The 18,261-nt window shown below is 35.0% G+C and overlaps 1 protein-coding gene across 1 annotated transcript in view; it reads left to right on the top strand.

The window, feature by feature from the left end:
- The window catches only part of Cdc7 (Cdc7 kinase), a 66,085-nt gene extending 47,845 nt beyond the window's left edge, over positions 1-18,240 (top strand). The window contains exons 8-11 of the mRNA XM_090369872.1: positions 1,058-1,136; positions 6,081-6,163; positions 9,598-9,747; positions 17,894-18,240. Coding sequence (XP_090225998.1) covers positions 1,058-1,136; positions 6,081-6,163; positions 9,598-9,747; positions 17,894-18,240 — 659 coding nt within the window. The remainder of the gene's footprint in view (positions 1-1,057; positions 1,137-6,080; positions 6,164-9,597; positions 9,748-17,893) is intronic.
- Positions 18,241-18,261: the final 21 nt, after the last annotated feature.

Genomic DNA, 18,261 nt, shown 5'->3' with positions numbered 1-18,261 from the left:
ATGGTATCGGAGGTAAACTAAATGAATTCAGAGGATGATAGTGCAGATTAAAATTCTGAAGTTCCAAATTTTACGCTAAAAAGCATACAGGAAGGCATAAACTTAGCTAAGCAATTAGAATCTTATTTTCTGAATGGAGATCCTTCGACTGAAAGGAACATAAATTTCAAAAGGGAGCTTCAAAAATGCTTAGCTCCATACCATGCAATTTACAAAGATCTATCAAGCAAATGCAAACAAACCCAGATTACTGATTTTTTTTTTAAGAGAGCAGAAGATACATGAAATCTAGATGCTGCAGAAGAAAGTTCAGAAGGTGAAGATATTCTGCAACAGAGAAATTGTTCTCATTTGATTGTGCTTAGTGGCAGTGAAGAGGCAGAAAATTAAATGAACGTACATTATCTGATATATGTATCAGTTTATAAGACGTTTGTTCAGTTATTACTATTTTTAATAAAAATAAAGTTTCTGATAGTTATAAAATTGTATTTTTGTTAGCTTTTGGAATGTAACCCCCCCCCCCCTTTTTTTGTACTGGTTTATAGTCCTGTATAATACAGTTTTGCACTACTGGATTTTACGGGAACCTAACTACCATGTTATATGGGGGTTATCTGTACTAGGAAAACTGTTCTACAAGTTTATATAGATTTGGTGTTCTGCCAATCATGACAATTTATTATATTATAGTATTAGTATTTTTATGTTGAAAATATTTTCTTTTTTTATATTTAATACATGCTGTCTAAAGTGCATCAAAATGTAGATTAGTGCTAATTTTTTGTGGAAAATTTTGCAGAACACCAGTTTTAAAACACTGGTGTATATTATTATTTTACTTGATTTATTATTTTTTGTCCAACTTTTATGTAGGAAACCACATCTAAAAAGGCATGTGCTGCACTTTCTGCCTCCAAAATTAATGGGACTCTACAGTCTTTATCTCCCAGAGTTAATGTCCTTTACACTCCTCCAAATACTCCAGTTAGAAAATTCTTAGGCAGAGAAGAATTCAGCCAAAATATCAGAAGAGGTACAGTTGGAAGCCATTCAGGGTCATATAGAGTTGAATACAATCAGTCATCATGTTCTTGTTTTGGAAGGAACACAGTTTGTAAAATTTGTCTTGGACGGTATGTATTTCTTCATTCTGCCTGTTTATAGCTTACATTTTATAAATAAAATGAATCTTTTTTGATACAATTTCTTTATAAAATGTATCAAAAAAGATGATCCCATAAGGCAAAGGGTATCAAATTCAGAATTGCAAACTATACCAACAACTCATTGTTGTAGTTGTGGGGAAAGGGAAAGTTTTGGAACCACACTGCCATGTATACCGTTATGCAATTTTGAAAGAGATTTACAAAATATCTTAGCATATCAACTGTTGTGTGAATCATCTAATTTTTTCAAATATGTGTATTTGCAAAGTAAAAATATGTAACCCCATGTAATTCCCCCACCTTCCCCTGGCCTATGTAAATTCATCACAACAGTTTCTATTTAAAATAAAATAAATAGCAGAATTTTTTTATGGAAAAATATCTAGTGGGGAGCTGTAGGCAAGTTGAACCAGATGAGACAAGCCCACCAAGCTAGACACGTACACTTGTTATGCATGGATTCACTACCCTCGCCTCTGGGTTAAGTTTGTGCCAGGAAGTTCTCTCTCTGCTGAGTTGGCAGAGTTTGTTGAGATGTCCTATAGTTGTAGCAGGATACTGTGGTAACCTGGTTAGTGGGGTACCAACATCTGGTTCTGGGAGGGCTGGTGAGTGGGAAGGAGGTTGTTGATAGAACAAGAGCCGGGTGGGTAAAGTGCCTGCCTGGCAACCCAAAGATCGCGGGTTCGAATCCCGCCCTCGGCTTGGATCACAGTAGAAAATGCAAAAAACTTGGGAGGTGCAATATGGCCACAGAAGCCAATGTGCCAACAACTAGCAAAAAAAAAAAAAAAAAGTAGAACAAGAGAGGAGCCCAATAGTGTGGGATGGACATGATAACTCCTTGCGAGTTCGAGCCCATCACCACCAAATACAGAGGATGCGGAAAGGTCAGGGAATGACCACCGCATTTCCCGGAGCAATATGCTCCGGGAAATGCGGCCATATTGGCTATAGTTGCCATAAGGCCATATTGGCCTTAGTTGCTAATGCTCCTAAAAACCAAATAATAATAACAACTCCTTGCTACATGGTGGGGTGCTATGAGGAAGAGTTAGACCACCAGCTGACAAGCTACTGAAGGCTCTTCTCCCAGTGATGGTCCTGTACAAAGAACATGATCACATCTCTGATCATCCTTAATACTAAGATGGATCTTGACTTGATTGGCCTGCCTAATAGCCAGACAACAAACTCGTAGCCATTGGTTCATTTCCTACTGAAATTGTTGGGATGTCTACAGGCATTGCAACTATGTAAAGCACGAAAAGCTCTCATTGAGAGACAGGTTTCCACATCCTTTGTCTTCAGACACAGCATACTACCATTTTTAATTTTCCATGCACAGTTAGGACTCTGTGTTGGATACTAAAGCATATCACATCCTAACTACATTGTGGCCACAATGTAGACAGCTTCATCATTAAATAATCTTTTTTTTGTTAATTACTGATAAAAGTATATAGAGTCATACATACATAAACATGATTTAGAATTAATGTTAATTTTCAATTAAGTTTTCCAAAATATAGCAGTTCAGCTGAACTGCCCTTTTTATCAGTTTCTGATTACTTGCATTCAAAGCATGCAAGTTTACAAACTCATAACTCAATCTTAGAAACTTCTCAGACTTCATAAAGCATCATGAAGTAAAGTGAGTAAGGATGAAATGTTTTCAGCTTGTATGTACTATTTTAACAATTTGACATACACTGTACGTGCATTTAAATATTTAAAGTATATTTTTGGTGAAATGTGCTATCAAGCATACTTGATGAAAGTGCAAATTACCAATGTTATCTCCTGTTATGTAAAAATGATTTATGTTTACATTAGTTTAATTATTTCACTGCCTGGGGGGAACTGTTACTATTCTTTCTAAAGTCATTTCATGTACTCAGGATAAGTAAGCTGCTTTTTGATAATTTTCATTGCAGCTATATAAAGTGTGAAAAGTTTCCATTATGTTAGTCACACTGCAATTTGACTTGTAAAGCAGGGCTGGGAACTAACCAATCATAAGCACAGGCTAGAAAAGTGTTAACCCCCAGCCCACTTATATAAAGCTGCTGTGGTAAACAACAGTGATTCCTGTACATAGTGAAATGCAAGCATATGGCATCGAAATGAAAATAAGAAACAATTTAATATTAAATGTAATATTTATTAGAAATTTCAAACCAGTGCCTTTGCTAGCTAAAAAAAACTTATCCCACTAGTGCTATCACCAGTTTCGCTAAAGTGTTGATAAAGGAGTTTTACCTTTTCATGAATGATGAGTGAACTTAACGGAATTTTATTTTGGTTCGGTCTTCTATCCACAGATTTATAGCCTTTTCCATTTTTTCTAATTTAACATCACAAGTTACAGAGCAAATTTTTGAAGCAATTAGCGCATTTTCACGGACACTACGGCAGATTTTTTTCTTCCGGTTTTTTGATTGATCGTACCGTTGACTCATTGATTTTATAATGTTTTGCCACTGAGGAGACACTTTCACCATTAGAAATTTTGTCTAATAACTCAATTTTATTCGCTAATGTCATCACCTTCTTTGATCTTTTCACATATTCCTTGTTATTCGTAGCCATATTTTTGTACGGGTTAGAGAGAACTTGTCCACAGTAAAGTCACTTTCTTCCGTTAATACACTTGAAAAAGTCTGTTTTACACTGCGAAACAGTAGATTTATCACTTCTGTAAGCATATCAATTTATAAATTGATAAATTTATAAGCATATAAATTAAAAGCAAATGACGAAACCTCCCATGACAAGCGCATAACACATACTGAACAAGGATTAGCGAGAAACATCCACGCTCACGATTTTGTCACCCCACCCACTGAGTGCTGTTTTGACCGGGAAAGATAATTTTAGCCACGCCCATGTATTTTTATGGCGGAAAATGTTCACGGCGCTTTAAATTTCACATTTTGTTAGGTTTCATTTTATATTAAATCAGCGACTGCGAAAATAGATACCGCGAATAGCGGGGGTTTACTGTATAAGTATATGATATCAAAATTATTTTTTACATCCAGTTCCTTTGTTACTGCTTCATAGTATCGAATCAAATTGGTTAGACAGGATAGACTCTTAACAAATCCATGCTGTCACTGCAGTATGACTGCATTTCTGTCTAGATGATCCAGCATTACTTTGTTAATCCCTGAAAGAGAAGTCAGGCTTACAGTTCCTGTATTTACTCACTTCACCCTTTGATCTCCCTTTGTGAATTGGAGATATGTTTGTACCTCCCCAGTCCATAGGTGCCTCCCTTGAATCCAAGGATGCTCTCATAATTATGATTAAAGGTTTGCTGAGCTCTTTAGCTGCCTCTCCCACTTCCTCTTTCAGTGTAATCAAATAGATCCCAGGTGCCTTATTTTATGTTTAGTTTCAACAATTTCTCTTTCACCTTCCTATCAGTATTCACAAAATCATTTGACTCCCCGCAGTTTGATATACTTCCAACATTCCTTGTCACTAAAAGGTATCAGACCTGAAATGAGGTTTCTAGATCTGGCAGTATTCAAGGTGTGATCTAATCTGATCAGTGATTTGTACAGTGCAATAATTTAATCTTTATTTCTGCTAAAATTCCTCTCTGTCATTGATACAGCACTGTCTGTATTATCCTTACAGCCTTAATGTATAACACAGTCAGTACTCGTATAGCATGATAGTTGTGTTCCTAGAAACCCTCGTGCAATATAAATAACAGCCCCTTTGGGAAAAATAGGGTTAGGTGCCGACCACCCAAGATTGAACACACATTTGTAACCAAAAAATTACCAAACACAATAAATAATCATAATAAAATACTTACATATTTTATTACTTAATAAAATATTGCTAATGATTTTGTTTTTATCATAAGCATACTTGTTCTTTGTTTGATTTTCTATCCAAACGGATAACAGCCGTTCCATCTCTTCCAATTCTTTGTGTCTTGATCTAATGGATTTTGTTACACTTTGAGTTGTTCCTGCTGTGAAAGTTGTTTTTATTTTCTCCGCAATCTTTCTAATTCTCGGCATTGCCTCATTTTGGCCTATAGCACGTGCAATAATCACATGGTCTTTCATTTCACTCAGTGTTTCACAATTTCATATTTTTCTCTATCGACAGAGGTGGACTGGCCATAAGCTTTACCGAGGAAATCCCTGTGGCTGGAGGCCAGTGTGATTTTGGCCATAAATGCTAGTATGAGGCCACTACAAATTTTCTTGGGTAAGAATTTTTTACTCAGTCTGCCTCTGTCTATCGATATTGCTTTTCTTTTTCTCTCTGAATCTGTAGTGTCTTCACCAGGATGCTTCCTTTTCACACCTTTTAAGTATTTCACTCATTTTTAGGGAATAAAGCACAATTACAAAATGAGGAGGCACGCTTGATACACATAAACAAAGCTGCGTGTGTGTAGCAACTGAATAAACAACACCATAAAGGCAGAGACACACTATTAACACCTCACTAGCTCACATTTTACTAAAACACATTTCTGGGGGTTACTACATAAAACAATAAAACATAAATACATTTTCAGAATCTTCTCTTCATTCCTATCGTGTTGCGTTCAGTTGGGGTGATTCCAAGTTCGACTGCCATTTCTTGTAAACACAAAGACAAATCGTGCATAAGTGAATTCGGTTCGTGTTATACATGATATCGTTCCCCTATTTATAAATCGTGTATGATCGAATTCGTGTAGTGTAAACACGTGTTATACGAGGACTGACTTGCTTAGATAACTTCAGCTTTGACTATATCACCATCTCTGGATTCCCCCCCCCCCCCTTTGTTGTGTATATTATTGCTCCACCCATTTAAAACCACATATATATTATCATTTGTTAATCTTTTAAATTTTGGGAATGATTTAATATATACATTACCTTCATATAGGCCAATTGAACAAGCTCCACGTGGAGGAACTCCTGGTTTTCGAGCACCAGAAGTACTTCTTAAATACAAAGCCCAAACTGCAGGTGAGCCCTAAAAATATGCATTGATTTAAGTGTGTGTGTGTGTGCGCGCGCATGCACGCACGTACACTATTCTGGAGATTTTTTGTTGCATTAGTTACTTTGGTTGTGGTGCATTTGTTTACATTATTTGTTCTCATTAGTTGATATCAGAATATTCAAATGCAATGTATGAAGTTAAAAGACAAAGTATATAAAAGCATCCACATTCAAATAGAATGGCTCTAACATCCTTAAAATTGATTTGGGGTGTTTTTTTTTTTTAAATACATTATTTATTTTAGTATACGCAGTGCTTGCACGTAATGTTTTCTTTTCATGCCACTTCTATGATTAATCTTTTTCTATAAATGCCAATTTATTTATGCACACAAAAAATAAAATAAAAACATTTAATTTCACACCTGTAATGAAATATTTTTACAGCTGTTCTAAAATGATACCAGGCTGGTCATCAATTCACATAGTAAAAGCCTTTGTGCTTAGTTACAAAGTTTATTGAAAGCAATGCTCTCATTGGTAGCACAGTTGGTAGGATTGCCACCCTCCTCACACCAGGTGAAAAAGACCTGATTTCGGATCCCGTTGATGACAGGGGGAATTTTTACTGGTTGTATTCACAGTGTGGCTGAGTTAGTCATTTTCAGGCAAGGGTAGCATGGTTTTTATCCCGGAAACTTGGGTTTTTCATCCGGCAAACAAAATCGACCCACAGAACACACACAAAATTTAGAGACAATAATGTACACGGAGCAATATGGCCTTAGTCCCTAATGCTCCTAAAACCCATGAAAGCCATAATGTAAAATTGAGTGAAGGGTCACTCTTTTTTTTGCCAGTTAAGAGTATTAAAAAGCAACTGTGTTATCACATGCAAGAAATTTATTGAAATTGCTGTCTTTCTCATATTGACTAATTAACTATATTAGCCATCTATTCACAAATGTCTGAAACAATAAAACTAAAAGATTAAAAAGATTTTAAATGAGAATTAAGAAAATTCTGCACAGTGTTAATAAGATTATCTGACTAAAAATTTCTCTTGTTAATTAGTACCAACAGGTTCTGAACATGTATAAATACTTCAAATTAACCAGGATTTACTGTATTGTGTATTATTTATAAACTGATCAAAAGTTAAAATTCTTTAATTTTGTTTACATCACTCCTGGAATTACAATATAGACATGTAAAGAAGACTGACCTCCAGTGTTTTAGCTGAGCATTATTAACAGCCTGTGGGTGACACTATTGGTGAATATTGTATGCCTACTTACATAGTGATCAACATGACATACTTGAATACTTGATTTTTTCAAGTATTGAAATTCCCTGAAACTTATTCCTTTAGCCATAGTTCTCTTAAAATAAAACAGTACTAATTTAATAATGATACTTTGGGATAAAGTATAACATTTTATAACCTGGAAACTTCGCATGAAATAATTTTAAAATTATTCACTCTTTGATTACCACCTTTATTTTTGATCTTCAATAAAAAAAAAATAATAAAAAATAATAATGCGGATCAAATGGAAACATAATTGAGGAATTCTTAAATTGGCATTAATTTCACTTGTATAGATTTTGATTAAATTAGAGAGAGAGAAAAAAAAAAGTGTGTATGTATGTATACACTGTGCTGCCACTTCATTAGGTACACCTACCTAGTAGCGTGTTGAGCCTCCTTTAGCCTTCAAAACAGCCTGAATTCGTCTAGACATAGATTGAACAAGATGCTGAAAACCTTGTGCAGGAATGGAGTACATGCAGACATAAATGTGTCACGCAGTTCCTTGAGATTCGACGGAGGTGTTGGCCTGCAGTGAACAGCCCTTTCCAGCTCATCCCAAAGATATTCAATAGGATTGAGATCCAGGGAACTGAGCGGGCCACTGCAGCAAAGAAAAGTCATTGTAATGTTCCTGGAACCATTCCATAATGATTTGGACTTTGTGCACCGGCGCATTATCCTGCTGGAAGTAACCATCTGACTGGGGATAAACTGTCAACACGAATGGATGCACTTGGTCAGCAACGATGCATCATTCAGACATGAAACTATGGGTATCTATGGACCAACGTGTGCCAAGAAAACATTCCCCACACTATAACACTGCCCCTACCACCTTTCACAGTAGTTGTCAGACATAATGGATCCATGGATTTGTGTTGTTTTTGCCAAATTCTGAGCCTTCCATCAACATGATGCACCAGGAACTTCGACTTGTCAGACCAGGCGACTGTTTTCCAATCCTCGATAGTCCAGTTCTGGTGTTGCTGTGCCCACAGGAGGTGTGCTCTCTTGTTCTTCATTGATGAAGGTACGTGATGTTGATTAACACAAAAATTCAGGGCAAACTGCTTCTTATCAGGGTTCTACGTGGTTTCCTCTGAATTTTCGTGTTAATCAACACGTGGTCTTAGTTCGTGCTTCTCATTTAGCAGGATTAGCCTTTCATGCCATTAATGAAAAACATACTTTTTTATTTAACGAGGCCAAAATACTTAGTGTCCAACATAATTATACTAGACTATTAATTGCAGAAACGGTTGAAATTAAATCACATGAGAATTCTGTTAATGTTTGCCAGCCATATCTAATCTCCTATTCGTGGTCCTTTACGCGCATGCGCGAAGACAAATAATCTCTATTTAAGTTCCATGCTCACCCCTATTCGGTAATTTTCATTCCTGTGATCACGACATATGGTCAAAAAGCATTGTCAGCTTCAGGAAGGAAAATCGTTATGCAATTTTTTTCTTTAAATTAATTTGTTTTTGTTTTAATTTCTGGAGAGTATCATACGGAAGTGTTCTGTGTATCATACTGAGATAAACTTCTCTTATTCTTTTACAAATATTGATATCAACCTAAAACATATTGAGAATTATAGCTTTGATTCATACTAGCAAAGTTTTGATGCATCATATCACAGTGGATGATATGTTGAAGTGACACAAATGAAATTTACTTTTGATTTTTTTATTCTTAATGCTTTATATAAGTGGAATTGGAATTTTATTACATTCTTTTTGTAGTTTTTTTTTCTTATGCTTAAATATTAAATATGCCAATTTCTTTGAATGAAATGAGGAGGGGGATAAATGTGACAAAATTTTGGATAACTAGAATTCTACTGTATTTACAATTTTATACTGTTTTATCAGTGCTAGTCTGATACAGCTCTCCTTCTCTTTTGATGCATTCCTCCAGAGTTGTGCTCTGCTCTTTGAAACTTCTCTGTTTACCCTAAACACTATTCAACTGGTGCTTGAGCATCTAAGAGTTTATTTTATTTACACGGCCTTTTCAAGAACTCGCCTGCTGCATAAATTGAAAAATGTTCTTTTTTTTTTTTAATTGACATATTTTCTATAAAGAAATGATATGATGCCAATGCTGATGGCTTTTAACTTTGTCTTTATATTTTCAGCTATAGATATGTGGTCCGCAGGTGTAATTTTGCTTTCCTTATTCAGTGGAAAATACCCCTTCTTTCGAGCAGAAGATGATCTGTCTACGCTAACTGAAATGGTTTTGTTACTTGGAAGCAGACGTTTGCAGTATGCAGCTTTCAGCATTGGTTAGTACTCAGAAGATTACAGTAATCCTTTAGAAAATTCACTGTTTCATTTCTTGCTCTCTTTATGAAGTTAGTTCTGAATAATAATACTAAGTAATTTTTTTGCTACTTGAGTCAACTTTATATTAATTATTCATGATTTTTGTAAACATAAATTTAAAAATTCATTATTTATTATTTGAAGTTCATGTGTAAAATATAACATTGCTTTAGGTTTGAGAGCAAAGTTTTGCAATTATATTTTCTCTTGTAAAATCCTTTATCTTATAATCCTTGGTTTTTTTTTTTGTTTTTTTTTTTTTAATATCCTTGTACAGAAAGTTTTTTGCTATATAAGTATCATGTGTAACCTTTGGGTTACATGTGTCCAAGGTATATTTTTTGTGTATGCACAATTGTTATCTTAGGGACATTTTTTTTTAAATGTTCATAAGAACTAAAATAATCTGAATTAATATGCAAGTTTAGCATGATTTTGTACATTACCCATTACATGACTGCTTTATGTGATTATCAAGTGTCAGTCACATTTTGGCGATGTGGAATGCATACACTGCTTTTATGTTGTTTTTATAATTATTATTAGTTGATAATATTTCATTATTACATATCAAAAGATGTAAATTTGTCTGATACAGTGACATATTTACAGTGAACATTCAGCATTATTTGGTGCCTCCGTAGCCAGGTGGGCAGGAGCAGCAGTGCGTAGCACATGCTTCTTGATTAGACCGGGGTTCGAGCCTGTGACCACCAAATACGGAGGATGCGGAAAGGTCAGGGAATGACCGCCGCATATCCCCGGAGCAATATGGCCTTAGTTGCTAATGCTCCAAATAACAACAAACAAACATCAGCATTATTTTACTTGGTGCTTGGACAACACGAAAGTACTTCAGTCCATCTGGAAAGAAACATTTCATGTCTGATATAATGCATGGAAGGCTTACAAAAGATAAATATTCTTATTTACAAGTTTAACTTGGAAATTGCAAGATAAACAAAGCTGTATTAGGTAAAAGTATGGAACAGACTAATGGCAGTTGTTGGGGGTCTGAAACTGTACCTCACTAGGTACAGTTTCAGACCTGCATATATATATATATATATTTGAATAACGTTTAAAATAATTGGAAACTGAATCTTTCATAATAAAAATAAAATAAAAAGGTACAGCAACCATCAGAGCGAGAAAAAAAGCATATTCCTCTACATGATGCTTGAAATATAACCATATAAATAAATTAGAATAGGAATTAAAAATAATGCCAGCATTATGGCAAGACAAGAGTGAAAATAACCCAAATTAAAGATATCGATAAACCAACAGGGAGGGAAGAGAGGGGTAACAAGAGTAAAAGTATTGCAGCAGAGACTCTCTAAGATAATTTAGAACATGTAAATGTGAAAATAATAAAATAATAATTGATTAAATTTCGAAAGCCAATTAAATAGAAATTTAACGGCGTCCCCTCTGAAGGGCACCAGGTCCAAATTTATGTGAAATATCACTAACAGAGATGTAAACCACTACAATAAAATAAAACAAAAATAAACAAAATAGACTGACCATTACGGCCCATCTCAACAGAGGACCATAAGGCCAATAATGGTCAGGGAAAACCACTGCATTTCGTTCACTAGACAATCACCGCAAAGGCAAGTCAATCGAAAGATCAGTCCACCACCCGATCCACAGATCAAACCGCCAATGCAGAGGACTTCAATAGCGGTGGTTCTGATGCAGCGAAAATTAAAAAATAGAACAGATACAAGCACTCCAATGCAAAGCCACACTACTGACAAAGGTAATCTTAACCAGATTATATAGACGAATAATGAACTATTTTATTGTAGTGGTTTACATCTCTGTTAGTTATATTTTACATAAATTTGGATCTGTTGCCCATCAGATGGGGCGGCGCCATTAAATTTCTATTTAATTGGCTTTCGAAATTTAATCAATTATTATTTTATTATCTTTACATTTAGATGTTTTAAATTATCTTAGAGTTTCTGCTGCAATATTTTTACTCTTGTTACCCCTCTCTTTCCTCCCTGTTGGTTTATCGTTATGTTTAATTTTGGTTATTTTCGCTCTTGTCTTGCCATACTGCTGGCATTATTTTTAATTCCTATTCTAATTTATTTCTATGGTTTTATATATATATATATATTTTTTTTTTTTTTTTTTTTTTTTTTTTTTATAACATAAACTTACTATAATTGTTCTAATTAAAAATATCCGCAAAGTAAGCCAACTTGATCAAGAATGTAATACTGCATTCCATTTCCCAATTTTCCATTGAAAAATTATTCGTGGATAAAGTTTTCTCCACATACCTATTAATTTATCAATGATATTGATGAAGGTATATCAGGCTTAATGTCCAAGTTTGCAGATGACACAAAGGTAGGCAGAGTTGTTAATAATAGTAAGGACAGTATGCTGCTGCAAAAGGATCTGGAAAAGTTGGATAGATGGGTTGAGAAGTGGCAACTGAAGTCTATGCAAAGTACTGCATATGAGTAGCAGTAACCCCAGAGAAATGTACCAACTGAGTGGTGTTACACTCGGGTAGTGGGGAATGAAAGAGACCTGGAGGTAATTGTGCAGTCAGATATTAAGTTTTCAGAGCAGACAGGTTGCCAGAGTAGGTCATGAGGTTTTGTCAATGATATACAGGAATTTTGTGAGCAATGATAAGGAGGTGATTATCCCTTTGTATAAGGCACCTTGAGTACTGCATGCAGGTCTAGGAAGGTGCCTCCGTAGCCAGGTGGGAAGAAGCAGCAGTGCGTAGGGCACACACTTCTTGATTAGACCGGGGTTCGAGCCCGTCACCACCAAATACGGAGGATGCGGAAAGGTCAGGGAATGACCACCGCATATCCCGGAGCAATATGGCCTTAGTTGCTAATGCTCCTAAAAACCAAATAACTAAATAACTAGCAGGTCTAGAAGCCTTATTTTAGGAAGGATGTAAAGTTGCTAGAACGACTACAGAGAAGGTTAATGAGACTGGTGAAGGGAACAAAGGGGTGCTCTTATGGAGAAAGGTTTGAGTTCTGCAAGTTGCAGCTTCTGGAGACTAGGCACCTGTGAGGTGATCTGATTGAGATGTATAAGGCCTCGAATGTATTGAGCAGGCTCAATGCTGATGGGATTCTTCCTCTTGCTCAGATTATAAACCTGAGGCAGCATAGATTCAAGCTGAGGAAAGACAGTTGTAGAATAGATGTGTGTAAGTTTGCCTTTAGTCAGTGGGTAGTTGATTGCTGCTGGAACCAACTTCCATCTATTGTTGTGGAAGTTGATAGCTTAAATAAATTAAAGACTAGACAAACATTTGGAACAAATGGATCAGTGAAATGGGTTTTTTTTTTTTTGCTGATGCTGTATAAGCTTGCTTTCTTGCACATGTGCCTCTACTAATGCTAATTTTTATCTGATTCCAGAGTAATATACTTTTGGTGTTTGAAACAGTAAAATGTGCTAGTTGCTTGTCCCTAGCTATATCATAACGTATGTGTTTGTGTGTTAAGTTACAAGACAAATGCAAAACTATATTTAAATGCATAGTTGCCACATGGGAGAACGTTCTTGACCTCATCTTTATGAAGGATTCAACTGATATTAAAAAATTTTAGGAACCATTAGCAGGTAGTCATCATAATGTAATGCATCAATATGGGATATATCTACATAGATAATTGTTATAAAGGGAATTTTTTAAATTTTTGCACTGGAAATCTTGATTGTCATAGGCCTTAATTGAAGTCTTCATTGGGAGCAGTTGATGGATCTAATAAGTACAAATGCTAAGTGGATACTATTCAAAGAAGATACTGAATGCAGTGTCAAGTACAAAGTAAAGCTTCAATAAAATTACACAGAGCTTTAAGGCAGACTTTGAAAATGCAAACGGAAAAACTTTGAAATTGACAAGGAAGACAAATGTTAAAATAAAGAATTTTGTTGCACAGATAAACACTACTACGGATAGCTTTGGTAACATTATTGATGGCCCTGAACAGATACCTGATGACCTAAATATTTTTTTTTTTTTTTTTTGCATAAATATTTACCTGGGAGCATTCTTTTAGGGTTAACAGTTCTGTTGCCTCAGACAACAGTTAAGCAACTGGTCTTCTGTGCATACAATGAAAATAGATTGGCAGAGAAACTGCCATGCTTGAATGTGAAAAAAAGCACAAGGAGATGATGGAATTTATCCATTAATATTAAAGGAAACAGCAGAACAGATTGCCAATCCTCCTATCTGTTATAATGTGTACATATCTGGATTTTGGTGATGCTCTAGCAGATTGCAGGTATACAAGTACAAGTGTCTCACTAGTGTACAAAGATACATTAGTGAGACCCTTGTGTTCCAAGGGTGAAGCAGGAAATTGTAAGTTTAACCACTATGACAAGATCATTTGGACAAAAAAAAAAAAAAAAAGGAATTCTATAAGAAACACAGTATGGGTTTATTAAAGGAAAAATCATTTCTAATTTGATAAACTGTCATTGGGTTATCATGAAAGAAATAAGTGCAAGAATAATTTTGGCATAGCCTAGACGTTTGGGCAGGGAATCTCAAACTGTGGGTCACAACCCTCTGTGGCTAGTGAGCAACTTAGGGAATGTTGCACAGATTTTTTTTCAATGAAAGTTTCTTATTTTATAAAGTTGTAAGATTTTATCATTGTTTTATTTTAAATACAGATTAAAATTTAATTATTAAAAGTAAATGGTATAATTATTTCTTGTCCAACTGTAACCCAAATGAAATCATTAATCAAGGGGTGCTTATAAATGGCTATTGCTCTGATCTGATTCTACTAGTCTCACGTACACTTCACTAGAAATGAAGCCAGAAGTGAACCAGGGTTCACTTCTGGCTTCCTTGTTTCTGATGTTAGTTAATGACATTAATGAATTGAAATTTGCTGATACAATGGTCAGCGATGGTAACCAAAGTGTACTACTTCAACCAAGCCTGGATAAATTATGTATTGGTGATAAATTGAACAGGATAGATGTACTTAGCTCCCATTTAACTAAAAAATGGCAACTAAAGTAAAATATTGGGGAAAGTAGATTTCTACCTTAAGTTTGTTACATGGGAAGCTAAAAACTTAAGGTAGTTGACAATAAAAAAAATACTTTGGATTACCTGGACAATCTGACATGAAGTTCTCTCAACAGCGTAAGTAGGCTGCTACAACGGCACATGGGGTTTTGGCTATGATATAAAGAAATTTTGTGAGTAGAGATTATACAACTACAGTCAGTCCTCGTATAGCACGATAGTTGCGTTTCTAGAAACCCTCGTGCAATGCAAAATCGTGCAATATAAACAACAGGCCCTATGGGGAAAAATGGCGTTAGGTGCCGACCACCCAAGATTGAACACACATTTGTAACCAAAACATTACCAAACACAATAAATAATCGTAATAAAATACTTACACATTTTATTACAACTATTATGTAATAAAATATTGCTAATGCTTTTACTTCTATCGTAAGCAAACTTATTTTTTGTTTGATTTTCTATCCAAACAGATGGCAGCCGTTCCATCTCTTCCAATTCTTTGTGTCTTAATCTAATGGATTTTAATTACACTTTGAGTTGTTCCTGCTATGAAAGTTGTTTTATTTTCTCTGCATTCTTTCTAATTCTCGGCGTTGCCTCATTTAGGTCTGTAGCACGTGCAGTATCGCATGGTCTTTCATTTCGCTCAAAGCGTTTCACAATTTCATATTTTTTTTCTCTATCGATAGAGGCGGACTGGCCATAAGCCTTACTGGGGAAACCCCGGTGGGCCGGGGGCCGGTGTGATTTTGGCCATAAACCATAGTATGAGGCCATTATAAATTTTCCTGGGTAAGAATTTTTGACCCAGTCTGCCTCTGTTTATCGATATTGCTTTTCTTTTTCTCTCTGAATCTGCGGTATCTTCACCAGGACGCTTCCTTTTCACACCTTTTAAGTATTTTACTCATTTTTAGGGAACAAAGCACAATTACAAAACGAGGAGGCACACTTGATACACATAAAGCTGCGCGTGTGTAGCAACTGAATAAACAACACCGTAAAGGCTGAGATACACTATTAACACCTCACATTTTACTAAAGCACATTTCTAGGGGTTATTACCATAAAACAATAAAAACAATTTCCAGTTGCGTTTCTGCTAGTGGAATCTGTTATAAACTGGTAGTAAACTCGATCTAATTGCATTTGCGGTTATACCGATAGCAAATTGTGTTGGTTTTTATGTTATTATAGTGAAATGTGTTTCCCCTTCACTGATATAAAAAACATAAATACATTTTCAGAATCTTCTCTTCATTCCTATCGTGTTGTGTTCAGTTGGGGTGATTCTGCGTTCGACTGCCATTTCTTGTAAACACAAAGGCAAATCGTGCATAAGCGAATTCGGTTCGTGTTATATAAGATATCGTTCCCCTATTTATAAATCGTGTATGATCGAATTCGTGTAGTGTAAACACGTGTTATACGAGGACTGACTGTATTTCATTGTATAAAGCCTTGATTATGGCATATCTTAAATATATTGCTGACATTACAAACAACCTTAACAGGTTTGTAAACTTCATTTCAGAATGGTGCAGTTCACTGTATCCAAAGGTGTAATGAACTGCAATAAGGTTAGCTATTGATATAAAGGAGCACTCCTCTATGAGGTGTGATCGAAACTTGTTTCACATGTTTGGTGACTTATTTGAACATAGTAATGCATGAATCATCCATTTATCCACAGACTTACTTTTTAACTTCTTGAAATTTCTTTAGAGCAAATGTGTTTCATAAAGAGGCAAAGAAACTGATTTGAAGTTTAGTACTAAGCTGGACACTGGTCATAATCAAAGCCTCTCACATGCACATACATATATATCAAATCAATAAAAGCAATGCTGCAATCACTTGTGCCTCTAAGTTTTGGTTTTGTGCTACTACATAAGGGAACTTATGTAGTAGCACAAGTATGCTTACTGCTTTCTTCGTGGTTTACTGTACTATATAATAAAATATCACAATGTAAACCATTAAAAGAAAGAGCAGAAATAATTCAATTAAAGAGTAGACGGTGGATCTTAAAGCAAATTTTGCTGCATCGTTTGCATTTCACCAATACATGAAATGCAAATGATGACTATAAAAAAGGGGTCAACTTAGTCATATTGCCAGGAAAATTAACTCAAGGTCACTACCAGGTGTAGTCTGTTTTAGGAATAAAGGGACAATTGGATGATTAAGGTATTTTCATTTTTAGATTAATTTTAAATTTAAACAAAAATGATCATATAAATCTATGACAAAATTGTGCATAGAATCAATTCTGATCTCGTTTCGATCTTGGTTTATAATAGAAATATAAAATCTGCATTCATCCTCATTTATCATATGCACTAATCCCTCTACTTCTTAAACAGACTGTATATGGCAGTGACATTGAGTTGGTTCTCGTAGCAGCAGGACCATATGTGGTAAATATGTACACATTGCCAGTCAGTTCATTAAAAAGTCTGATGTTATAGCCATGGAATGCAATTTTGAAATGATATTATAACCCCCCAAAAAATGGCAGTGTATATGGAAATTTTACTTAATTGTGACATTACAGAGTTGTTATTTTTATTTCATTTAATTAAGTTTGACTGCATGTGTGCATGTGGAGAGAGAGAAGGAATACATGCATTGCCTGAGTGTGTTCTCAATTCATTCTCATCGTTAAATAATCATTATATATTTAGAATTATTAATCATAAGTGTACAATAAGTACTTTTTAGTTACCTTGTGTGTAAGCTATATAAGGGCCCTTAATTTTTTTTAAACATCTTCCAAGTTAGAACAAGCCAATCAATGCTGGCCAAAAGTGCTTATAAGATCACAGTAACCAGTTTAGTTTTTATTCCTTACATGTGTGTACATCATATAAATTTTTATTGTTTTTAAATTGTGTGCGTGTGTGTTCTATTAAACTTATTTTGAATTCCTGTTTATTTCGGCTTAGAAAATGGTGTAAAAGCAAAAGATTTAAATCAAACAAGTATAAAGTACTTATTTTTTATACATCTAAATTCATAATGATCATTTTTATTTACAGGAAAAAAATTACTTATAAATCTCACAGACTCCTCCAAGCCTCTTGATATCCTCCATAATACTTTGTCCTTGGCAGAATATCTCAAACTTATGTGCACCAAGTTCTGTCAAAATGGAATTCCATCTTTTAAATCCACTCAGAAACAAACTACATGTGAAAAAAATTGTGTTCCTTCTAAAACTCAGACATCTTGCTCAAATGATACAGCTCAGGAAACATCACCAAGGGCAGGTGCTCTAGTACCAGATAGTGCTTATGACTTACTAAGTAAACTTCTTGACCCTAATCCTTTTACAAGGATTACAGCATCAGATGCCCTGAACCATCCATTTATTTCAGGAAGTTAACAATGAGTAAAATATGGACTT

The sequence above is a fragment of the Mastigoproctus giganteus genome, chromosome 3 (genome assembly GCF_048544385.1).
Source record: "Mastigoproctus giganteus isolate SK-2022 chromosome 3, ASM4854438v1, whole genome shotgun sequence".
NCBI lineage: Eukaryota > Metazoa > Arthropoda > Arachnida > Uropygi > Thelyphonidae > Mastigoproctus > Mastigoproctus giganteus.
This window is presented reverse-complemented; position numbering and strand designations above follow the sequence as displayed.